The 25,608-nt window shown below is 42.2% G+C and overlaps 1 protein-coding gene across 1 annotated transcript; it reads left to right on the top strand.

The window, feature by feature from the left end:
- Positions 1-1,798: 1,798 nt before the first annotated feature.
- On the top strand, positions 1,799-8,682 carry LOC126513260 (60S ribosomal protein L31-like). Its single transcript, XM_050161558.1, has 2 exons — positions 1,799-1,910; positions 8,290-8,682. Exon 2 carries the CDS (start codon positions 8,305-8,307, stop codon positions 8,680-8,682), a length of 378 nt encoding a protein of 125 aa, XP_050017515.1. The 5' UTR covers positions 1,799-1,910; positions 8,290-8,304.
- The last annotated feature ends 16,926 nt before the right edge of the window (positions 8,683-25,608 follow it).

Raw genomic sequence — 25,608 nt, 5'->3', positions numbered from 1 at the left:
GAAGACAGGAAGAAAGGCTGGGAAAAGTCACGGCTCAGGCCACCTCAGAAAACCTGGACTGGGCCTGCATAAGAACGGGCCCCAATGGCTAGCTACGGGGAGAGGGGAGAGGGGGGCTTAGGGGATCCTACCCTTTACTGCTCAACTGTTCTGACCTGCCTATGAGTCCTTCAAACTTCAACAATATTTGTAGTCTGATAGTCACACACACAGCCCAGCTTAATCGAAATGGATTTCAAAACACATTCTTGTCCAGAAGACATGGTTTCTCGCTCAGGCCCTCCTCACCCTCTGGCTCTTAGAATCTTTATGCCTCTGTTGTAGAGTTCTTTCTACAGCAGAGAGGGGAGAGGGTGTGATGTTTATTCTCAGACAATTCTCTCTCTCTCTCTCTCTCTCTCTCTCTCTCTCTCTCTCTCTCTCTCTCTCTCTCTCTTTCCTGAGACAGGGTTCTTTGCATAGTCCTAGTTGTCCTAAAACTCAGTCTAGACTAGGCTGGCCTTGAACTCACAGAAATCAGCATGTCTGTGCCTCGTGAGTGCCAGGGTTAAAGGCAGGCACCACCACTGCCCTGAAACAGGTAATCCTTTTTAAAGAGATGTGCAGGGTATCTTTCTTTGGGAAGTCTTTTATAAGGAAATCTTCAGTGGACAAAATGTGCTGTCTCTGAAATCTCTCCCAGGCCCCTGCTACTGCAGAAGAATTGGAAGCTGCCAGCTGCTGCAAGCCTGCATGTCTGTTCTCAGAAAGGATGTCTCCAATGGCTTCCTTTCTCCTTTGCATTGCCAGGAAAACTGGGCCGGAAGATAAGAACAGATATTTGGCGAGTCTTGAGTTGCCAGAGGAATAAAGAATGACAACAAGGAAAATGAAAATTAATTTACATCTGGGAATCTTAGAGCATCCCTTAGTGAAGGGGAGGAGACTGCAAAGTTGTAATTAAACATCCAGCCCTGACTGGAATCAAACTGCTTCTCTGTGCTCACAAAGTGAACGTGATCAGTGGGTCCACAGAGCACCTGAGGGAGTCTCAGAGAAGTTCTACTGTGGTATAAAATAAATTAAAATTTAAGTGGATAAGCAGTTTCTATTTTTCTCGTTGTTTTTCTCCGAGACAGGGTGTCACCACTTCCTGGCGATAAGTAGTTCTTATTGTGACGCCTTTTTTTGGAGCCATTACTGGTCAAAATTATTTAAAATAAAGTACTGGTACTGGGTGTGGTGGTATACACCTTTAATCCTAGAATGTGAGAGAAAGAGGCAGGAGCATCTCTGTGAGTTCAAGGCTAGCCTGGTCTACAAAGCGGGTTCCTGGACAGCCAGGGCTGTTACATAAAGAAACCCTGTATCAAACAAGCAAACTAAACCAAACCAAAAAAGTACTTGTACCCACTTAGCAGCTGAAATAGTTTGAGGGAGAAATAATTAAGAACACGGAGGTATTACCAGACACATGTTAATTTTGTTGCGAAAACTGCTTTATAAAAAATCTATATTCTAGGACTTTTGTTGAATACCTAAGTTATGATTCTAAGGGGATAGTCCTCTTCATCCAAGAGAGAGACTACAAAATGCATATCTTACTTTTGACCTCAAATAAAACCCCTTTGTATCCTGTTCCCTTCAAAAGGTTCTGGGAGCCACCAGCTAGCTGAATGCTGAATTTGTGCAAAAGTTGAACTCTGACGCCACAAAAGTGATAAAAGGTTCTGAGAGTTGGAGTTTGGAGTTTGCTTTGATCAACACATGCTTCTGCATAGGAGTGTAAACATGCAACAGGAAGTGTCCTCTCAGGGAAGTCCCCAGCAGCAGCATGGAGTGCTGTTGGGCTTTGTCCCATCTTTCCTAGATGTAGGACTTTCCTAGAGTCCTGCCTGTTCTTCTACAGCATAAATGGGTCTTTGTTGCAGGTGAGTGGCTGGCAACTCTACCTTAAGTGTCTCTAGACTAGCTCCTTCCATCATGACAGTGAGCCTCACAGTCTCTGCTTGTGATTCCTGCCCCAGTCAGGCCCAATCCTGTTCTTGTTGTTATTTTATTTTTATGTGTCTGGGTGTTCTGTCAGTGTATATATATATATGTCTTTGCACCAAATGTGTGTCTGGTATCCTTGGAGGTCGGAAAACAGCCTCAGATCACCAAGATCTGAATTATAGACAATTGTGAACTGTCATGTGGGTGCTAGAAATTGAACCTATATCCTTTGGACCTAGTGCTCTTAACCACTGAGCTATCTCTTCACTCCATTTCTGTTCTTTTTAAAAAATTTTCAATATATACATTAGTGTTCTTCTTGCACACAGACATCTGTGTATGTCAGATCCCCTGGAACTGGAGCTACAGACAGCTGTGAGTTGTCATGTGGGTGTTGTAAACATCCTTCTGTAAATGTGTTGCTTTTATTGGTTGATGAATAAAGCTGTTTTGGCCAATGGCTTAGCAGAGTAAAGCCAGGTGGGAAATCTGAACAGAAATATATATAGAGAGAGTAGACAGAGTCAAGAGATGCCAGCCAGTTTGCAGAGGAAACAAGACATGTAGAAAATGAGGTAAAGCCATGACCACGTGGCAATACATAGAATAATAGAAAAGGGTTAATTTAAGATGTAAGAACTAGCTAGAAATACGCCTGAGCCATTGACCTAACAGTTTATGTGTGATTATTCAGGTCTGGGTGGCCAGGAAAGTACAGTCTCTGGTTACAAATGGCACCTGTGTGTGTTTCTTTGGGACTAAGCGGTTTTGTGACTGGGCAGGACAGAAATTTCTGTTTATAAACTCTGTTCCTCTGGAAGAACAGCCAGTACTCTTAACCTCTGAGCTGTCTCTCCAGCCCCTCCGGTTCTGTTTTTGATCCCCTTTGTTTTCATAAACACATAAAAAAAAAATGTCATGAGCCGGGCGGTGGTGGCACACGCCTTTAATCCCAGCACTTGGGAGGCAGAGGCAGGCGGATCTCTGTGAGTTCAAGACCAGCCTGGTCTACAAGAGCTAGTTCCAGGACAGGCTCCAAAACCACAGAGAAACCCTGTCTTGAAAAACCAAAAAAAAAAAAATGTCATGAGTAGAAATATATGCTGAACCTTTATGAACTTACAAAGTCTTTTCAGGTCAGGTTACAATTGATTGCTCCCTATCTGTAAGATTGCTCAAGTGGTGTTAATAGTTGAGTGGACTGTATTAAAACCAACTCAGAGCAGTGTCATACTTTGACTATAGACTTCTTATGAACAGACTTTTATGAAGACTGTGGAAACTTGGACATCATGAAAGAAAATGGGCTCCAAGCTAAAGTGAATTAACAGGCCTAGATTTTGCAATATGAGTGCAAGTAGCCAATAGTTCGTGCTAGAAGCTGAACCTTATTTAGGATATCTCCAGCCCCTGGCTATCTTGCTGTCTCTCAGATGCACACTTTGGAATTATTTTCCTAGGCACTACCATAGCTACAAATATTACTCAGGAAAGGCTGGCTCTGGGGTTAAAGCTGTCTGGTGCTGCACTCCCTTTTAGACTTGAGCAAGCTTCTTCTCTGTCCTAGAGTCCCTCTTTGGTAAGATGACCATTTTACTTATTGCACGTTACAGAAATGAAGCTTGGGTGGGTTTATCAAGTATGTCTTATAAGCGTGCCTCGTTCTTACTGTGCTCTAGAGAAGGACCGTCGTTATGAGTGTACACATCATCACTGTTTAGAGCAGAGGATGGCAAACTGTAGCTCTTGAGTCAAATCTGGCTTATCTGATTTGTACACTATGCAAGAAAAGAATGATGTTTACATATTTAATTTTATAAGAAAGAACAAAAAAACAAATAGGCATCAAAGGTACATGTGGCCAACAAGGTAAAAACACTGTCTATTACCATGCGTTTGCCAGCTTCTTGTCCAGAGGGTAGCTTTTAACTTGAACTTTTAATATCACAATTAACTTAATTGCTAGTCTATATAGGTTTAAACTATCCATATTACTATTAGTTGTGGTAAGAGGCTACTTATTTGTCCCGGCCGCCCAGAACCAAAATAACCACACAGAAACTGTATTAATTAAATCACTGCTTGGCCCATTAGATCTAGCTTCTTATTGGCTAACTCTTACATATTAATTTAATCCATCTCCATTAATCTGTGTATTGCCACAATGTTGTGACTTACCAGGTAAAGTTCTGGTGTCTCTTTGGCAGGGCTACATAGCTTCTCTCTGACTCTGCCTTCTTCCTCCCAGCATTCAGTTAGTTTCCCCCACCTAGCTAAGTTCTGCCTTGTGATAGGTCTAAAGCAGTTTCTTTATTAACCAATAGTAATCACAGCATACAGAGGAAAATTCTACATCACCTCCCCCTTTCTGTTTAAATAAAAAGGAAAGTTTTAACTTTAACATAGTAAAATTACATATAAAAATACAGGTATCATGCAAAAATTACAGTCACAATATTTATATCTATTTAACCTTTTATCATAACTAAGGAAAAATTTATTATTACTATCTATTCTTCAAGTCCATCAAAGACTCCAAAAGGATATAATATTACCTAACTAAACAGGAAGTGCATTGTAAGCAACTTCCAAAACTCTAGAATTGACAGAGACATCTCATTACCTAGACAGTCACCAAAGTTCTTCTGTAATGTTGCAGGCACCCATCTTTAGCCTACTGGCCCATAGTATCTTGCAGACTTTTCCATGAAGCAGGAAATTTCAAAGACAGTTTCATCTATATTGGCAGTTTGTTCATCACTTTCTTCTGTGTCCTGCAGAATGTCTGGTAGACTCTTCACAAAGCATGAACTTTGAAGGATTGTCTCACCTTTAAGCAAGTTCAGCAGTCATTTCTCTGTGGGTCCTTCATATTTGGTTTATACAACATAGCATCAAGCAGTCCAGGCAAAAGCAGTTTCTCACCTAAATGGCTAACCAACTCTATAAGGAGGCTCTTCAGTGCCCATCATCCTCTTGAAGTAGCTTGGTGCTGGCAGGAGCAGGTGTGTCTCACTGTTATAAAAAGTTCTAAGTTCTTAAACATTTTAAATTCCATATTCTGAAGGTCTCTGAAAGATTTGAAGAATACTTATCTAACTGAAATATATCTATTTATGTCTAGCAAACCTAACTAATATGACTACAAGCTTGACTATTATAGATGATTATCTATTAACTTATATTTCTTAATTATACATTACATTCTAAATGAGCTGTACAAACACAATACATTAATCAAGAGCAGAAATACACATATAACAAAATTGACTTTAAATTTGTATCCATAAAGCATGATCCATACCAATGCAAATCTCTATAGCATATCCACCTTTAAATATAAATAAACATTTATAAACAATATTTGGGAATATGGGCTTAGTTCTCTCCAAACTGCTTTCTGCTTTTGTTGGGTGAAGTAATTTTTTGGTGTGTTTATGGTGACATTTCAGGGGATCTTGGTTCATCAAACCACATTAGTCTGGAACTAATCCACAGGTTCTCATCTTCTGTGGAAACAAAAGAACTTCTTTTCCAAAGTAACATATCCTTAGACCCAAATTTTGAAGACAAGATACCTTTAAAGTATATATGCTGGTTACTTAGCTCTTTCACAGTCAAGAGATTCAAAGAAAACAATAATATACATAATCCAGGCTGACTATGTATATTCCATCTTTATATAACTTATTTGTTTTTACTCTATTATTTTTTAATATGTATTTTATTATCTTTACTCCTTTAGTCTATGACTGTCTTACTCTGTTTCTTTAAATACTTTTTTGTTTTTTTTTTTAAAGCCATGTATTTCTTTTTATAACTCTCTATACTCTTTTTCTTCTCTCTCCAAGCCTATGTACATTTTTTTAAACACACTGTGTCTCATTTAGAGGTCTTTTTCATCTGAATTTTCTTTATTGCATATCTGTAATCCTTTTCTGATCAGGGCTAAGAGCTTCATAAAATCCTAAGCCTCAGCATTGCTCAAGCAAATATGGCCCAGCCTGCTTGCTCCACCCAGTCCAGCATGGTGGAGCTGTTCTCTACCTCTGAGAGCCATGTGCATTGCCCCATTTTCAGGCACACAATTGGTTTATGTTGCCATTAAGCAAGTTGTAGCACTCTTGCTTACAAAAACCATTTAAATACTCTATAGTCAGACCTCATCAGAGTTCGTGCTGGCAACACAGCCCAGGAAGCTACAGTTTCAAAACAGTGTGGCCTTTTTTCTATTACAGCTGAATCAGGAAAACCTCTCTTAAAGGAGCCATGCTTCTACTTGCTTCTAGCAAACAGAGCCCACCCAAGCAAATGCTACTACCAAGCCATGCTTAACTCTGTTCTTTTGTGTCTAGGATTCTTTCTTAAGCTTTCTCAGGTTTTATGTGGATTTAGTCGACCATGTTGGAGTTCCAATTTGTTGTAAGAGGCTGCTTGTTTTTCCCAGGTGCCTAGAACTGAAATAACCACACAGAAACTATTAATTAAATCAATACTTGGCCCATTAGCTCTAGCTTTTTATTGGATAACTTTTATATATTAATTTAATACATTTCCATTAATCTGTGTATTGTCACAATGCTGTGGCTTACTGGGTAAAGTTCCAGCATCTGTCTCCGGTGGGGCTACATGGCTTCTCTCTGACTCTGCCTTCTTCCTCCCAGCATTCAGTTTATTTTTCTCCACCTAGCTAAGTTCCTCCCTGTTATAGGTCCAAAGCAGTTTTTTTTTTCAATCAGTGGTAATCACAACACAGAGGGGATCCCACATCAATTAGTTTTGTTTGTTGTCTCAGAAAATTGCTTCCTGTTGCTAACTCTCAAATCTTCTTTGGGGTACATAGGACCTATTTAAATTTTCATTTTTCCTCCTTCTTGACAAAAAAAGCAAACAAACTCAAGCCAGGTGTGGTGGCACACACCTTTAGTGCCAGCGCGCAGGAGACACAGGCATCCAGATCTCTGTGAGTTCAAGGCCAGCCTGGTCTATAGAGCTAGTTCCAAGAGAACCAGGGCTATGTAGAGACCCTGTCTTAAACAAAATAAAAATCTTATTAGTAGTTACTTCAAGATGACAATGTGATCCTGAACATAGTAGGGCTTATTGTACTTTATTACTGTACGTCAGTATTCTATCACCTCTTAGGGAACATGAGGCTCTTAGAGCACTGTATTTAACCCCACCTTACTCTTCTTTGCTCTAGTTGTCATATATTTTAATTCTGTATACATTTGTATTTATTTTACATCATTCCTTTATGACGTTCTCCACTCTTCATGAACTTCAGGGCCCGACTTTTAAGCATTTTTTTCTTGAAGAACTTCTTTGAGAATTTCTTTAGATTTGGTTTGGTTGTTGAGAAATTCTTTCAGGATTTGTCTGAAAAGTCTTCATTTCATCCACATTCTAAAGTCCATTGTCCCCATTACTGGGTTGCAGACAGGTAGTTACTGTCTTTTTTACATTCAGGCATCACAGCCACATTGTTTTTGAAGTTTCCTGAGAGCCTTGTTGTCCTTTGAAACTCATGTGCTCTTTCCTCTGGCGATGGTAAACCTTTCTCTAAGTGGTACTGTGATTGCTTAAGTTTGTGTCTGTGTTTCTCTGTTAGCAGTTCATAGAGTTTTGAGAAGCTGTGCTCCTTTTCTATCTTCATCCTCTTTTCTTTCCATGATTAATTCTGACCCATATCCCAGGCTAATCTTCCTGTCTACCACTGGGCCCAATTTTACACTAAACACACAGACTAAGTTTCTTTTTTCATGTACCATGCATTCTTGCTCATTTCTGGAATTTCCTTTGGTCTTTTACAGGTTGACGCTGGCATCCAGTTTTTAAAGCTATATTAAGGGGCTGGAGAGATGGCTCAGAGGTTAAGAGCATTGCCTGCTCTTCCAAAGGTCCTGAGTTCAATTCCCAGCAACCACATGGTGGCTCACAACCATCTGTAATGGGGTCTGGTGCCCTCTTCTGGCCTGCAGGCATATATTCAGACAGAATATTGTATACATAATAAATAAATATTAAAAAAAATAAAATAAAAAAATAAAAAAGCTATATTAATCGTGTATTTAAAAGACCCTATCTGACTGGGCATGGTAGCACACTCTTTTGATCCAAGTATTCAGGAGGCAGAGATAGGCAGATCTCTGAAGCTCAAAGTTAGCTTAGTCTGCATAGCAAACTCTAGGACAGCCAGGACAGCATTGAAATACCCTATCTCAAAAGAGAACAACAACAGAACCTGAAAAACAAAAGCCTATATCTTAAATATCTGGGCCACTTACTGTAGTTAATTTATCGTCTATTGTCCAGCTTGGGCCCAGCAGAATGGCTCCCGCAAAGAAGGGTGGCGAGAAGAAGAAGGGCCGTTCTGCCATCAATGAGGTGGTGACCAGAGAATACACCATCAACATTCACAAGCGCATCCATGGCGTGGGCTTCAAGAAGCGTGCTCCTAGGGCACTCAAAGAAATCCGGAAATTTGCCATGAAGGAGATGGGGACTCCAGATGTGCGGATTGATACCAGGCTCAATAAAGCCATCTGGACCAAAGGAATAAGGAATGTTCCTTATCGTAGCCGGGTACGTTTGTCCAGAAAACGTAATGAGGATGAGGACTCACCAAACAAACTCTACACATTGGTAACTTACGTGCCTGTTACCACATTCAAAAATCTACAGACAGTCAATGTAAATGAGAACTAACCTACTGAATCTCAAATAAAGTTGGAGAACAGCCAAAAAAAATTATCATCTATTATTGGCCTCCTCCACTTTTTTTGGTTATTTGGTCCTATTTCTTGACATGCTTGGTAATTTTTTCTTAAGTTCTTCAAGACTTCCAGATACTGTTTTCAATGTTTCCATTTTCTATCATGGCTATTCCAGGCAACAAAACATGGATGATACCAGGTCCCCCATTTCAGCAGCCATGTGTTTTGGTGAGATTCCAGGTCACCAATTGGCTCTCTATCTTCTCTTGCATGAGTACTCAGACAGATACAGTGATGCCATGTTAAATGAGGGATTTCCCCCCCACCCCCGTGTGTGTGTGTGTGTGTGTGTGTGTGTGTGTGTGTGTGTGCGCGCGCGCATGCATGTGCGCGAGCCTGTGCACAGGGGGTCTAATTTATCCGCTCTACTATTGATGTGTATGTAAGATAGGCATACGCAAACACTGAAAAAAATCACAATCCAAGAGGGGAGTAATTCTGTCCTAAAAAAGTCAAGAAAAAAATCAGACTAAAAATATGTCATTTGCTTTCATTCTATAAAATTCTGAACAGTAAATTGAATTGTATCAGAAAAAGTATAACACATTTCCTGTATGCTATTGACGTAACTTCCATTTGACATAGTTGTCGACTAAATATAACATTTGACAGTGAATGAAAGTCTTTACGAGTAGCAGGATGGGTGACATGTGGTCCTAAGCAAGGGCACAAGCAGCAATACACAACACACAGCATGCCCAGCAATACACCACAGCCCAAGCACACACTTACAATCAGTACCACACCATCAAGCACACTTACGATCAGTACCACACCATCAAGCACACACTTACGATCAGTACCACACCAGCAAGCACACACTTACGATCAGTACCACACCAGCAAGCACACACTTACGATCAGTACCACACCAGCAAGCACACACTTACAGTCAGTACCACACCAGCAAGCACACACTTACAGTCAGTACCACACCAGCAAGCACACACTTACCATCAGTACCACAGCCCAAGCACACACTTACAATCAGTACCACACCATCAAGCTGGCCGACTTCAGCACCTACTGCACTAGCTGTACTGGAACACTTCCCCTCCAAAATAAACTCTTCTGAAATAAACATTTGAGATGACTTCTTTAAAAAAAAAAAAAAAAAGATCAGTTCATTTGCATACCAATTACATGGTAATGAAAGGAAGCTTCACCTAGGACACTCTCACTTCAGACTACCTTTAGGATATAACATATTTGCTCTAATATCAAAGTGTGTCTTTCCCCCAAAACCAGAAAGCAATATATTGTTGAGGAGATCATATAGAGCAAACAATTTAGAAAATTGGGTTGATAACGTGAGACAGTAATTTCTAGTCAACAAACTCAATTGTAGATTCATTTTATAATAGAATTATTTAGTTCTGCACACTTTTTTTCATTAGAGAGCCTCTGTGATTATTCAGTTTCAAAGAGAATAGGAAAGACGGAATTAACCTAGATGTCCTTTACCGGCGAATGGGTAATGAAAATATGGTGTGTATATGTATGTATATATACATACATATACACACACACAGAGGAACATTATTCAGCTGTAAAGAAAAATGAAAATTGCAGTAAGAGGGATGGAACTGGAAAATATATGAACTGAGTTAATCTGCAGGTTCTAGTTTTGAATTCTTAGATTTGTGGACTTTGTCTGTGGATTGTCTGAAAGCCAGAAAGGGCCCACAATGGACGAAGGGAAAGCGGTCTTAATGGGGAATGGGATGAGAGAACACATATGATATGAAAGTAGAGGGCGGTAAATATTAGGGATTAAAATCTTGGGCAGAGTTGGTATGAAGGGAGAGGAGAAAAAGGGGTGCTAATAGGTTCAGCAAAATTAAGAATGGATGAAAGAAACTTAGGGAACTCACTGCATGCTACAGTTCCAGCCTTCCATGCAAGTGTCTCACTGGTGCCATGATGCTGTGATTAATCCTCAGGACAGAACCATACCTGGTGCTGTAAACCTGATCAGAAGTCATGGCTAACGGTGAGCTTACACTGTCACGCTAAACGGTCATGCTGTCACACTGCCCCGTGTTCACACCCATAGGTTAGTACTGCTCCGAGCTCAAAGAAGCTCCCCCACTTAGTTGGGACAGTTAATGCAGAGACTACTAAATGGCCAAAGTACTGAGAGTAAGTCGATCACTCAGCCTTAAATCGGGCATTTATATCAACCTTCTCTCAAGGCTCAGGAAACACTGTGTGGAAGATGGGGTGGAAAGACTGTAAGAGCCAGAAAATGGGGAGGAGTCCTGAGAAATGCTGTCTGCTGGATATGTCATGACCTCTGCATGCACAAAGCACGGCAGCTATGATTGCCTGCACAAGCCTATATGAGATCAAGCCAGTCAACATTCCAGCAGGAATGGGGGTGCTTCGTGAAGCCCATCCTTAGTGAAGGAGTCATTGGGAATTATAACTATTTGGGTGGTGTGGTGATTTGAGTAAGAATGCCCCCATAGGCTCATATATTCGAATGGTAAGTCACCAGGGAGTGACACTTTTTGAAAGAATTAGAAGAATTAAGAGGTGTGACTTTGTCGGAGGAAGCGTGTCACTAAGCTTTGGGGTTTCAAAAGCCCATGACAAACCCAGAGTATCTCTCTCTTAGGGATCAGAAAGTAGAACTCTCAGATACTTCTCCAGCACCGTGTCTGCCTGCATGCTGCTATGCTCCTTGCCATGATGATAATGGGCTAAGCTATGAAATTGTACGCCAGGCCTCAGCTAAATACTTTCTTTTATGACATTACCTTGGTCACGGTGTCTCCTCATAGCAATAGAACAGTGAGTAAGACAGATAGGGAGAGGCATTAGTCTTCCTGGGTGTGGTTACTATAGGTTGTCAATGTTCTAGTGTGTGGCCCACACCCATGTGTATATGGGCAACAAATTGTTCTAAGTGGGTAATAGAAGAGGAAAAAAGGAAGAGAGGATGAAGGGATGAAGAAGAGAAAGAGAAGGAAGAAGAAGATGAGAACAACATGCATTGAAGGAGTTCTGAGGCTGTGACATGGAGAGGGGGATAGAGTGGGTAGGTACGGTCAAGATACATTGTATAATTTTATGACGTTGTTGGTGAATAAATGAAAATATTAATTAAAAAGAAAACAAGAAAAAGAATGTTCTAATCTTTCATGTTCCTCTATGGTGCATTACAACTGAAGACATATTTGATTTAAATGTAACTTGTACTCAATTACTAACTAAAGGACTTTCAGAAATTCTAGAGACTGAAACATGGCTTATGTTATGGTTTCAGATTAAAACAAGCCAACCAGCTCATGTGTATGGCCCACGGTCCATACCTTCTTTGGCTGATGGAAGAAGTCTAAGTCCACACAGTGGCAGCTTGCACCTTTGCTGTGAGGTGTGATATAACTGAATCCATGCCTATAACAAAAGAAGCAGACCCAGCTTTCCCGGACACTTATGAGCATGAAACATTGAGTGTTTTACTTGAAAGTGAATACTGTGTGTCCTGTCTCCTTCCAGTTGTGTCTGTGAGATGGAACCACTGCCCTTCCATCTGTGCCTCTATGATTTGCTTTCATTATGTTTTATCTAGCTTTGTCACGTGTTTCCACCGATGGAGCAGTCAAAGTGAAACAGCTGGGCCACCTTGAGCATAAGTCCAATAATTGAACATTTAATTAAAATACAGTAGTGTAAACAAGTTCTCCAAGTAGATATAATTTAGAAAATCCAAGGAAAGGGGGTTTGACTGATAACAGAGATGCCGTTCTAACTTTCTTAACCACTAGTCATTCTTCCTTAGAGTAAGCAAATATCCATTCTTTCTGTAATGGATACTAGAACGTGTGAAAACAAAGAGTCTGTTCTTGCTCCTTGGCATCCTTGCTTTTTCTGACCTTGGAAGCATCGTGGTCAGCCCAGACAAAGGGAGACAGTGTGAACCACAAAAGTGATTTAGCCTCTTTTTAAAGGGTCATTTTGTGGGATGCCTAGGTAAGCATGTGGTAGTCAAGACTGACTCCTTTTATGAGCCAGAGAGCTCTGCATTCCAGATCTGCACTATAAAACCTAGATAGCAAAATGCACTCTGATACCAGTGAAAAATCATCCCAATCCATAAGTGATAGTGACAGTGGGCGAGTTGAGATGACAGGTCGCCCGCTTATTGATAGCACTTGAAATGACAGATGTACGAATCTTACACGAAAATCATGCAGCTTCAGAAAGTTGTGTCTATAGAAATCTCAGCAGGTATTTAGGCCTTGTACTAAGGAGACTAAAAACTTATTGATGATGGTTTATAAAATTAATCTCTCACAATCAACATCAACAAACTGGAAAACTACTTTTTACTGTTTCCCATGGTCTGAACAACAACAGAATCTACATTGTTTCTGTTACGTTTCCTTCCCCATAAAGCAATTCCTCATGTTGTTAGATTTTCTCTGAGAGTGCATATAGTGGCTGAATATTCCTTATTAGCACAAAAGCATGATACAATAGGTTATAATCCATTTCTGTATTTTCCCTATGTAGACAGTCTCAATTATTTTGCTTTATAGAACATCTTTTGTCTATTCAGCTTTTGTTTTCTGCTTATTTTTCTTTTTGATGTTTATTTATTTATTTATTTATTTATTTATTTTGAGAACAGAATCTCACTCTATATCCAAAACTTCTTGGAATTATTTAGCTCGGGCTGGTCTTAAACTTGTAATTCTTCTGCCTCTGTTTCTGAGTGTTAGGAAGGATCATAGGTATGAGTCACCAAGCTCACCTCTTCAAACAAACAAACAAACAAACAAACAAACAAACCTGCTTTCCTAAGAAGTTCCAGAAAACACTCACAGGGAGAAATGACCTCCTAAGGCCGGCAATGGATTTGGTGGCTTTATTTCTCAGCATCCTTCCTATCATTCAGGAGTACATGTCTATTATTGTTTGCAACATGTAATCTCCTCCCAAACCCATGTGTTGAAACTCAATAACTCACGTAATAGCATTAAGGGGTAAGTGGTTGGCCCAATGTGTTAGCTCACTTGGAAGTGTGCTTGTGAAGCTTGCATGAGGGTCTGACTTTAATATCAGGGCTTCAAAAGGCAGAAAAGTAGAAAAAAGAAAAAGAGATGAGTCCTTTGAGTGGTTAAGATGATTGAAAGGGGCTGGAGAGCTGGCTTAGTGGTTAAGCACACTGGCTGCTCTTCTAGAGGTCCTGAGTTCAATTTCCAGCAACCACATGATGGCTCAAAACCACCTATCTGATGTTCTCTTCTGGCATTCGGGTGCACATGCAACACTCATACCCCAAAAAACAAATAAAATAAAAATTAAACAAACTTTCAAAAAGATGATTTGAAATCATCACTGACGGTCTTTGCTACTTCCTACTTTCTATTCACTGGGGTCTTATGAGCTGAGCCATCACGATGAGATGAGGGATGTCATCAAGGCTGGAGGTGGTGCATTCTCTTCTCCTCTTCTATGCAAGAGAGCGAGGCTCTGTCCTCAACTAGAGAGACCAGGCATGCCCGCCCCTGTTAGCTCTTCCTCTTGGACTTCCAGCTCCTAGAACTGTGAGGAAAAAGTTCCGTTCTTTATAAATTATCTGATGTAAGTTATTGTGTTATGGTATTAGGACTGAGACTCTAAGGAGATGAATATATTCTTGAAGGCTTATATGTTACCTACATATACATTTATATTAGACATGCATATATACACACAACTGTTTTGTTTATATGTGTGTTAGTGGTATTATATTTAGAGCTCATTCAGTTTTCACTCAGGTTTTTAAGACGATTCTGCATCGCCCTGGGTCATTGCTTCTGTCTGCTGCCTCTGTATCTTTTCCATTATGAACAACATTGACCTGAAACACCTTGCTCTTCATTTCCTTTGGGATGCAAACTAGCAGAGAAGTTGTCAGGTGCACAGGATCTTCTCACAAGCATTCTTACTAAAGCCTGTCAGTTTGGTTTTTGCAATGATCACACCATTGGTTTATAAATGTTCTGATATTATTTTATGGTTTGTCCACCATACTCTAACAGCCACTGGCATGGTCTGCCTTCTCAACCTTAAGAGGAGACTATTTGGGAAGTACACATCACTGCTTTATTAGTGTTTGTCAAACTACATTGTAAGATTTGGAATTTTCCTGTTCTATCTAGACCTTGACCCTACTGGCCTGTAAACCTACCAAGTCCTTTGTTGGACATTCCTATTGGATCTTTTTCTATGCTGGTTTTCAAGAATACTTTGTATAATGAGGTCTTTTCTTCACGCTTTTCTTTTCTGTCATCTAGTTATTAATTTGGGTCAAACATTAAAAACAATTCAGAAGAGAACAAGCTTTTGAGTGACTTTAAGATTCAACATTCCCAACCTCTATCAGAGCAACCACCAGTCAGGTGACAGTTACACACCAGATATCTTCCCTACCGTGGAACAAGTGACAGCCTGTTGAGTTCACAAGGAGATGCTAAACCCAGATTCTGTCTTCATGTCTTCAGGCGTCTCCAGGTTTTACAATACTATGAAAGCATCAGGGAAAAAGAAAAGAGAATATATAGACAGACAGACAAACAGATCTCTTATTATACAGGAAGTGAGAAAGTAACAGAGGAAGGGAGAGAAAGAGTCTCTCTCTTGGGAGAAACTAGAGGAAGTATGCTCAGTTTTAGATACTCAGTGTGGTTTTATTTTTCAGATTTTTTAGTAAAATAACTTAGAAATGATGTGAAACTTGTAAAGAAACTACAAATTCCGGTTTCCTTGAGCAAGGTAAAGCAGTTAACTAATAACAATTAGTCCCTCATTCTACGAATACATCTTTGAGTCAATAAATAAATGATTCTGCATTCTCAGTTTGTCTATAGCAGCCTGGAGGAAAGATCACCGGGAAGCTGACCTTGTTTGATGGACAAGAGCAGTGAGAAGAGACACAGCCTGTCTTAAAGCACAGCCCGCTGAGGCTGGCCTGTCTTGCCTTTAAAGATCTTATGCTGAGATGCATGCCAATCTGTTTCAAGAAACTGTTAACCTTTCTTTCTGTGGGTACTGTCTGACAACTCTCATTATGTGCTTAGTGCAGACAAGGAAATCTGCTAAACCCTTTGTGTGCAACAACCATCTATCCCACTTGCTAACTGAAGAAAACTGCAGCACTGACCCCTGTCTTTCACAGAGACAAAATATAATCTAAATTAAGAAATGGCAGACCTGCCAAGTCAGGCGGTGGTGGCACACGCCTTTAATCCCAACACTTTGGAGAGGCAGAAGCAGGCATATCTCTGTGGGTTCAAGGTCAGCTTGGTTAACAGAACAAGTTCCAGAATAGCCAGAACTGTTACACAGAAAAAAAATCCTGTCTCGAAAAAAAAAAATAATATAAAATTGGCAGACCTGCCAGAAAATTCTAATTTGGGGGATGAAATGCCACAGAGTTTATAACCTAAAGAGTTATTGGTACCCTATAAGAGAGCACCATCGAGAAGATGGAGAGTTATTGGTACTCTATGAGAGAGCACCATCGGGAGGATGGAGAGCTATTGGTACCCTATGAGAGAGTACCATTAGGAGGATAGCTCTAAATGAGCATTTAAGGTTCTAAATGATCTTAGAAGAGGTTAAGAAATGATTGTGTTAAGAACACAAAACAAGGGAGCTGGAGAGATAGCTCAGTGGTTGAGAGCACTAGCTGTTCTTTCAGAGGACCTGTGTTCATTCCCAGTACCCACATGGCAGCTCACAGCTATCTGTAGGTCTAGTTCTAGGGGATATGACATCCTCACACAGATAACATGCAGGCAAAACATTAAGGCACATACAATAAAAATAAATATTATATATTAAAAAAAACACAAAAAGAGAACCAAGTGAGAGAGATGGACTCACAAGCTTCCCAGAGTAGTTTGCCCTGGGCAAGCTGGAAGAAGCTAAGGACCCACCTGGTGCCTTGCAATGCCAGGTGGTTGTGTGCTATTATGGCAAGCAGATGTGTGGAAAGGTATGGGAGGGCGAGAGAGGCAGAGAGTTCACATCCTGTGGAGAGGCGGATCTGTAGAGTCGAAGGTGGGAGGAGCGATGCTGATGTGGGAGGTCCGCTCGCCATCTGGTGGGGTTCGATCCTGGGCATGCTGGATCCATGGCCCTGCTGCAGCTGTGGTCTGCGCTGATACCCATGGCTCCTGTTATCGCCGAAGGCTGTGAGGATGCTCAGGGTTTGTGCGGCCACATTTGGCCTTGCTGGTACCCAATGACTGCCCTGTAGCTGAAGTGATGCTGATCTGAGTGGCCATGATGGCATCTGAACACAAGCTGTTGTCGAGGACCATGTCTGGGTTTGTGCTCCTACCAAAGCTGGGGTTTGTGTTGATATTCATGGCCTGTGTCACCAACAAAGGTCACACGGATGTCCCGCTCTGGGCCATCACCTGTAGCCATGTTAGTGGCTGAGGGAAGAGCTGCGGCTGGGGCCACGGTATCTGAGTGGACCACACGGCCACCTGTGGCCAGGGTTTTGACACATTCTGAGCTGGGGCCAGCAGGGGGCCATGTCTGGGTCCATGACCTTACTGCGGCCGGGATCTGTGCTCCTGGTACCATTGAAGGCCATGCAGATGCATGAGGTCTGGCTGCCACCTGGGGCCATGTTGCTGTCTAAGGGCTACCTTGCAGCCGTGGCAATGCTGATCTGAGAGGCCTGCACATGGCCAGGGCCATGGTGATATCCACTGAGAGGCTGCTGAGGACTGTGTCTGGGTCCTACCATCACTGGGGTCTATGTTGATGTCAAGGGCCCAAGTTCCTACAAAGGCCACACAGATGCCTAGCTCAGGGTCACCACCTGAGGCCGTGTTTGTGCCTTTGGGGCCATGGAGATCCAGGTGGCCTGAGCTGCCACCTGAGGCTGTGATGACCTCCTAGCCTGAGCTGTGGCCATGTCTGGGTCCACTGCCTTACTGCAGCCATGGTCTGTTGTGAAGTCTGTGGCTTCTATTGCCAACAGGGGCCATGTGCCCACTCAAGTCTTTCCCTCTACCTGGGACCATGTTTAGTCCTGGCACTAGGCTGCAGCTGAGTCCAAGCTGATCTGAAAGGCACACACTGACACCTGGGTCCATGGGGACATCTGGACCCAAGCTGCTGCTGCTGGTCATGTCATGACCCTGCTGCAGCTGGGGTCTATGTTGATGACCGTTGCCCATGTTATCACAGGGGTATTATGAACCATATGTTGAACCATGAGTTGAGGTACAAGGGTCTCTCTGAGTTGGCCCTCCCCCTCACTGGCCCAGAGAGCGCCTCCCCCATCACCTGAGAGCTGATCCAGTCCCTGGCTGGCTCTGGGATAACAGACCTCAATGGTCCCCAGCACACAGGAATATAGTAATAGGAGCGGCGGGGCTTGTGTCCCCAGTACCCCGGCCGCCTGCTAGCTTATGCCCCAAAATAACAACACACAAACTGTATTCATTTAAACACTGCTTGGCCCATTTCTACCTAGCCTCTTCTAGGCTAATTCTCGCACCTGGACTAGCCCATTTCTAATAATGTGTGTAAGCACCCCAAGGTGCGCTTACCGGGAAGATTCTAGCCTACTTCCATCCTGGGTCGGAGCTTCATCGCGAGTGCCTCAGAGAGGGGAACCTGGCATCTCTGCTGTCAAGTCTGAGCTCACTTCCTCTTCCTCCCAGCATCCTGTTCTGTTTACTCCTCCCACCTATGTTTTAACCTATCAGGGCCAAGGAGTTTCTTTATTGCTTAACCAATGAAATCAACAGATTGATATATGACACTCCCACATCACAGGAAAGTGGACACTGCCCCTAACAGGAGAGTTGTTGGCCTTCACTTGGGAGATGGCCCCACCCCTCACCTGAGGGGCGTGGTCCCAGAGGCTGGGACTGACCAACTCAGCAGCCACCCAGGGCTTTGAGCTGGCACACACCTACATCTACCCCATCTGTGACCTGCTGGAGTGTGCGAGGGGACTGGTCCTGCAGAACCATGGTGCCCAACGGTCTACATGACCAGGCAACAGCGGGATACTAGGGAGTTTCTGTGGGGCTCTGGTGTTGATGATGTGCCAGAAGCCAGAAACCTTGAACCTGACCAACAACACACCACACAAGGAACATTTGCAAGTAAAGCTGTTGGACAAAAGGGTCTACTGCATGACACACAGCAGCTCCCAGTGCCACCGAAATGGATGAAGAGGTGACTGACAGACAAGAAAGATAAAGAAGTGAAGTGGGTTTTTTTGTTGTTTGATTGATTGTTTTTTATTTGTTTGCTTTACATTGAAATTGATATTTCTATTTCTATTTTTATTATTTATTATTTTCTTCATTTTTAAATCTTTATTTTATTTTTTACTACTTTTTAAAATTTGTTTTCTGTTGGGGGATTCTTATAAGGATCAGGAGTGGATGTGGAGGGACTGGGTAATGGATGGAATTGGGGTACATGATATGAAATTACCAAATGATCAATTACAAAAAAAAAACAACACAAAAGAGGGCTGGAGTGATGCTCAGTGGATAAATGCACTGACTGTTCTTGTAGCAGTTTCTGGTTTGGTTCCCAGAAATCATGAGGTGGCTCTCAAAGATTCATAACTCTAGTTTTGGAGGATCGAAAGCCCGTTTCTGGCTTCTGTGGGTATCAGGCACACAAGTGGTTCACAAACATGTAGACAGACAAAACACACATACACATAAAAACAGCAAAATTTAAAAAATAAGGACATCAGCAAAAGAGCAAATGTAACTGCTTTTGTCAAAACTAAACGGTAAAAGAAGAGGGGCACTAGGGAGAGGAGGTGGAATAAAAGTCTTTCATATACTTACGTCTTTGGCCAGTGCATCTTGAATTATTTTAGGGTGAGAAAAGAAAGCCTGGAAAGGAGAAATGTTGTGGAGTATTAGCTTAAGATGTGCTACATTCATTCATGCTGTGAAATGTTTGTTTAACGATGCAAAGATGTGGTACATTCCTTATGCTGTATTTGTTTCACTCTTTGCCTGATTTGTCTAATAAAGACATAAATGGCCAACCAGGCAGTGGTGGCACACGCCTTTAATCCCAGCACTTGGGAGGTAGAGACGGGCGGATCTCTGTGAGTTGTCTACAGAGCAAGTTTTAGGACAGGTCCCAAAGCTATAGAGAAACCCTGTCTTGAAAAACCAAAAACCAAACCAAACCCAACCAAAACATCCAAAAACAATCAAACAAACAAAAACCAACAAAACAAAAAAGAGATAAATAGTCAATAGCTAGGCAGGAGAGAGAAATGGGTGGGGCCGGATGGCAGAGAGAGTAAATAGGAGGAGACTCTAGAGAAAGAGGAGGAGCTGGAAAGAAGATGGAGAAGAGGGATGCCAGGGGTCACCCAGCCACACAGCCAGCCACAGAGTAAGAAGAACAGAAAGATATACAGAATAAAGAAAGGTAAAAAGCCAAGATGTAAAACATAGTTAAAGAGAAACAGGATAATTTAAGTTGGAAAAGCTGTCTAGAAACAAACCAGCTAAGGCTGAGCATTCTTAAGAAAGAAAAAGTCTCAGCCAGGCAGTGGTGGAGCACGCCTTTAATTCCAGCACTCAGGAGGCAGAGATAGGCGGATCTCTATGTGTTTGAGGCCAGTCTGGTCTACAAAGTGAGTCCCAGGGTAGGATCCAAAGCTACAAGAAACGCTGTCTCAAAAAACCAAACCAAACGAAACTATCCAAGACAAACAAAACAGCAACAAAAATCCAACTACGGAGAAATTAAGGTGCAGCAGAATAAATTCAGGCCAAATCCTGAAAATGGATGAGGCTAAGAACTCATAAGTATATGGAAAGAAGGATCTGGAAGAAGAGGTTAATGTTTTGAGACAATCAAAGGATATTGGGCAAAACCATAGATAAATGATTAGGTGGCAATAGAAGGCTTAAAGTTGCCTGCCAGGGTGGCTGGATTATGAGGGAGTTCGAAGTCATGATTGTAGAAATTGAAAATGTTTGCAATAGATTCCGTAGGGAATGACAGGTCATTTAGACATGGGCAAAGATGGTGCTAAACTGCTGAGAAAAATTGTATGGCCTGGAGTATCAGTCAAGGTCTGGCTGGGAGAGTGGACACCAGAAAGGAAGACTGGATACAGCTGGATGTTTACAGATCTGTGCAAGGATTGAAGTCCTGGACTGTGGACTGGACATTTGAAACGCCTCCCAGAACTACACTATAGAACTGGCTTGCTGCCAAGGCTGTGAGCGCTATAGTCAGGAAGGAAGGGAGAAAGGAAGACACTAGGAGACCACAGATTTGGGAATCTGAACCTCAGAAGCGTGCAACTATTGGTTCCAGAGAGACGACACTCTGCTTAGACTCACAACCACTGGCAATGAGTGAGCCACATGCCGGGCACAGCTGTAAGTCTTAGAAACATAACAGATGCCAGGCAGTGGTGCTGCACACCTTTAATTCCAGCACTTAGGAGGCAGAGACAGGACAATCTCTGTGATTTTGTGGCCATTCTGGCCCACAGAGTGAGTTCCAGGCCAGCCAGGGCTACACAGAGAAACCGTGTCTCAAAAACAACAAACCAACAAACAAAAAAGAAAGAAGTATATCCACTAAAAGTCACAGCAGTGCCGGGCGGTGGTGGTGCACGCCTTTAATCCCAGCACTAAGGAGGCAGAGGCAGGTGGATCTTTGTGAGTTCGAGGCTAGCCTGGTCTACAAGAGCTAGTTCCAGGACAGGTTCCAAGCTACAGAGAAACCCTGTCTCAAACAAACAAACAAACAAACAAAAATAAAAGTTACAGCAGCAGTGTGGTGTGGGTGGAAAGTGTAAAGCCACTGTCTTTTTTTTTTAAGCCATTGTCTTTATTACATGTAATATATATAATGATCACAGTTCTGAATGACAGTCCCCTAATCTCTGTGTCCTGCCTGGCAAAATCATCATGGTCTTGAAAAAGTGGAGAAAATGGGTCATTTGACATAGAAAATCAAAGCAATGAAAGCATCTCAGACAATCTAGCAGTGACTGCCGGTGTGTTTATAAATGTATATAAACTGTATATAAACAATAGCCAAGAGAATCAGTAGTGTAGCATGATAGAAATATGCCAAGCGAGTGTGACCTTCAGAGCATAGGCTTTGGCACTGAAAGAAGGAATGTAGTGGACCCAGGACATCACACTCGGAGGAAGAGCATACCGCACGCTTTCATGCACAGCCCGTTCGTCAGGGTGCTAGAACAAATCCACATTTTGGATTCTTATTATGCCCATCAATCACGCGGCAAAACTGCAGCTTCACCTGGCACTCATGCTGTTGGCCTCAACCTTGGGGTCTGCACACGCACATCTATGGTAGTGAGAAAGGAAAGAAGAAGGACACAATGACACTTTAGGGGTACAAACCGTAATTCTGTTTGTTCTATATACTTATGCCTAGATGAGATTTACAGGAAAATCATAGGCCATATATAATACATCAAAAGAAAAGAATGTCCTAGCAAAATGAATCAGCCTGTAAAGATGCTTGTCCCCATGCTTGAGGCCCTCAGTTCAGTCCCTGAGACACACCTGACAGGACAGAATCAACCACTTAAGGTTGTCTTCCAACCTCCACACATGCACAGGAGCACATGCTCTCTGAGCGCACACACACTAAATAATAATAATAAGTAAAAATGTAAAAAAAAATTTAGAAAGGAAAAAAAATAAATGTTTAAAAGTGAGCTCGTCATTGCTGGTGTAAAGTCCTGCATCTGGAAGGGGCAGGAGTCAGAGGGAAAGAGAGAGAGAAAAGGGGCGGGGGAGTGCTAGAGAGAGAGAGAGCCTACAAGGAACTTAACATGTTTTATTCACTCAGTTCATATTTATATAGCTGAGAAGTATTTATAATCTTTGCAGTCATCCTATTAGCATTTCTTCTTAGGCTTTTTTGTTTCCTACAAAAGGCATGCTGTTTTGTTTCTAAGCCATCTGGGGCTGGGGAAGGAAGGAAGGAAGTTTCACATTCTTCAGATGCATAAGATTTGACGTGGGCTGTAGCTCTTCACTTCCTGGTGGCTTCCCAGCAGATGTCACAGTCATGACTTTTTTCAATTCCTGTTGGTTGTCTGCAAATCTCTCCTTTTGTAAGTTTTCCCTTTATCTCTGGGAAAAGGCAGTGAAGTTTGCTTTATGTCAGGTGCCTTTGATTTCTTCCAGTGCCTGGAACATCAACAGAGCTCTGGGGGCAGTCCCATGTGTCTCTCTAGCAAAATAAAGGAGAATTTGCAGTAAAAAATCAGAATGGAGTCACTGTGACTCCTTCCCAACACCTTCACAAAGGGTCTAGTGCATAATTGAAGGCTTACAACCTGATTAGCTGTAAAGAACACCACTCTAAAGACGTCGGACACTGAAAAGTACATATTGGGAATAAAGCAAACTGATACTGGGGACTGAAAAATGCATTCGTGCAGCGAAAAAAACAGTAAGGCACAAGAAAGAGGCTTCCGTGAATCTGTGAGAAATAGATCACGACAGGCACAGGAAACAAACCGTGGCTTTTAAAACGCCGTTGTTTTTGTGAAATCCTGGTGGGTTAGGAGTGGGGATGCCTGAACAAAGTCTGTTAGAAAGCTCTGCATCCCAGATACCTGTAGGTATGTGTCAGTGAGGACTCTAAGGGACAAGCCGTCTGATGCATGTGCTCCTAAGCTGTTACTGCTCAAGAGATGTCTGTTGTGCAAACCTGGGCACTCAATGTATATATTGGTGTAAGATAAAGGTCTAAGTTAGAGCATAAAAAGATGCAGCTGGGGGAACAAGGAGCACTCGTGTCCTTTGCCAAATGCACAGTCTTCAGTTAACTTCTCCTTGGCAGTCCGCTCACATCCCAGTCCCATTAAGAGTATTCAGTTTTCTTTGTCTAAAGTGTTGGGTGGTTATGAATAGTAAGGGCAGACCATCTGTAATTATTTTTTAATTATTAATGGTTTTGTTAGATCCTTTCACTTTTACATTACATTTCTGTTAATGTAAGTTAAATCAAAATGTACTTCAGTTTCCAAGCTGCTCCCCAATGTATTTTTCATTCTTTCATAACATTACTTCAGCCTTCTATGAGTGTCTGTGGAGGAGTCCGCCTCCACAGAGCTACCCTCCCTGTGCTAATAGATGCAGGTACTGTCTGCTGATTCCCATCCACTGGCCACCCCATCAGTCATCATCGGATTGTCAAATCCCCAGTGGTGTCCAGTGGCAGAGTCCTGGTGTGTGCAAAAGCTATTGGCTCCAAGCCGGCCTCTCAAAGGTGTAGCCTGGGAGCATCTATTTTATTTGGAGCCCTAGGTGAAAGATCTTTTAACATTTTAGATGTACACAGATTTTCACTTACCTAGAAGCTAACTGAGGGAAAAAAAGAAAGTGAGTTTGAAAAGAGCATACATGAGAGGGAGAAACTGGTGTCCAAGTGTCATGGTCTGACCAAATGCCTGGCCGAGTAATTTAATCAGAATAAATACTTAGTATGTGGTCATTAGGAAGACAATGATTCTCAAAAGCGTTTTGGGGAAACCTTTCTCTTGAGTGAAGAAAAAAAAATCCACCATTTAATCAATTTTTCATCATCGGCAGAACGACTTTTGATGGCACTGCATTCCCTTCGGAGAAGCAGCGCTGGCCTGTTGGTTACCATGGGACCTGGTATCAGATCTAGCTAGCATTAGCATCCCACACAAATTCAGGGGTAAAAGTCCCCGTGAACCAAAAGACAAAGAAGAGAGAATGGATTCAATTCTAAATTTTATTTGACTCCGTACAACACTCAGCCCGAAGACTGTAGCCTAAGGATACATGTAGTGACTTGTGGTCAGGACTGGCAGGAGGCAAGAGGACACAGAAGAGTAGAAGCTCTCTCTGAGGTGGGGGGCAGTAAGCCTCAAGGAACCTCACCTGTAAGGAAGCAGGTAGGACTCCAAAATTTAACATGCAGTGAACCGAACACAAATGCTACTAAAAATGACTGGATAAATTATTCACAGGGATTTCTGGATTTCTTTTAAGTAATTAAGTTTCGATTTCTTGCATTTATTTTCGTTCCAAGAAGCACAAGGCGCCAAAGACTGCAAAAGTCTTCATTGATTGTTCCAATACTTCCCGTTTGATTTCGTGACCAGACTTAACTTTGAGCAGAGGTAAATACATGGACTGGACCATGGAACTTCCTAGGGAGGAAAAACAGGGGAGCCTGCAGGAGGTCAGGAAGATTGGCTTGGTCTCTGTCCCTAAGCTTTCCGGGAAGAGGAGGCGAGGAGAGAGAGAGAGAGAGAGAGAGAGAGAGAGAGAGAGAGAGAGAGAGAGAGAGAGAGAGAGAGCTGAGAGTGTGTGGATTCCACTGATTCTCTGTAGTGTTAAGTGAAGAGGAGAACTTGGGTTCTCTTTGCCGGCAAATTTTAGTTTTAAGGTTCCTTGCTTTCATGTCTTGTGAGAGGGTCCAATCAGCTTTCTTCTCTCTCAAGTTCCTGCCATTCTTGGCCACAGCAAACCCAACAGGGGCAAAAGCTGGGACCCCTAAGAACCCCTAGGACTCCTAGGAGCCCCTGGCCTACCAGCTACCCTCCTCCTCAATACCAGAGAGAGATTTTCTTTGCTCTTATCACACCACCAAGAAAAAAGTGTGTGTGTGTGTGTGTGTGTGTGTGTGTGTTTTCATCCTTTCTTGTACCTCTCTCAGCTCACTCCTCCCCTGCCGGCTTACCGGCATAAGTAAGTCGGCTCAGGGTCAAGTCTCCTACCCACCCGAGAGCAGCAGCTCTTTCTGATAGCCACGTAGTTTTGACCTTTTCTGCCCAGTGGATCCAGAGGTGGAGAATGGAGGAGGC

The sequence above is a fragment of the Alexandromys fortis genome, unplaced genomic scaffold, assembly GCF_014885135.2.
Source record: "Alexandromys fortis isolate MF-2015 unplaced genomic scaffold, M_Fortis_MF-2015_v1.1 scaffold_127, whole genome shotgun sequence".
NCBI classification, from domain to species: Eukaryota; Metazoa; Chordata; class Mammalia; order Rodentia; family Cricetidae; genus Alexandromys; species Alexandromys fortis.
The sequence above is the reverse complement of the archived record's forward strand: the minus strand, read 5'-3'. Positions and strand labels throughout refer to the sequence as shown.

Coding starts and splice junctions, on each gene's coding strand:
- LOC126513260 (XM_050161558.1), top strand. CDS start 8,305: ATGGCTCCCGCAAAGAAGGGTGGCGAGAAGAAGAAGGGCCGTTCTGCC.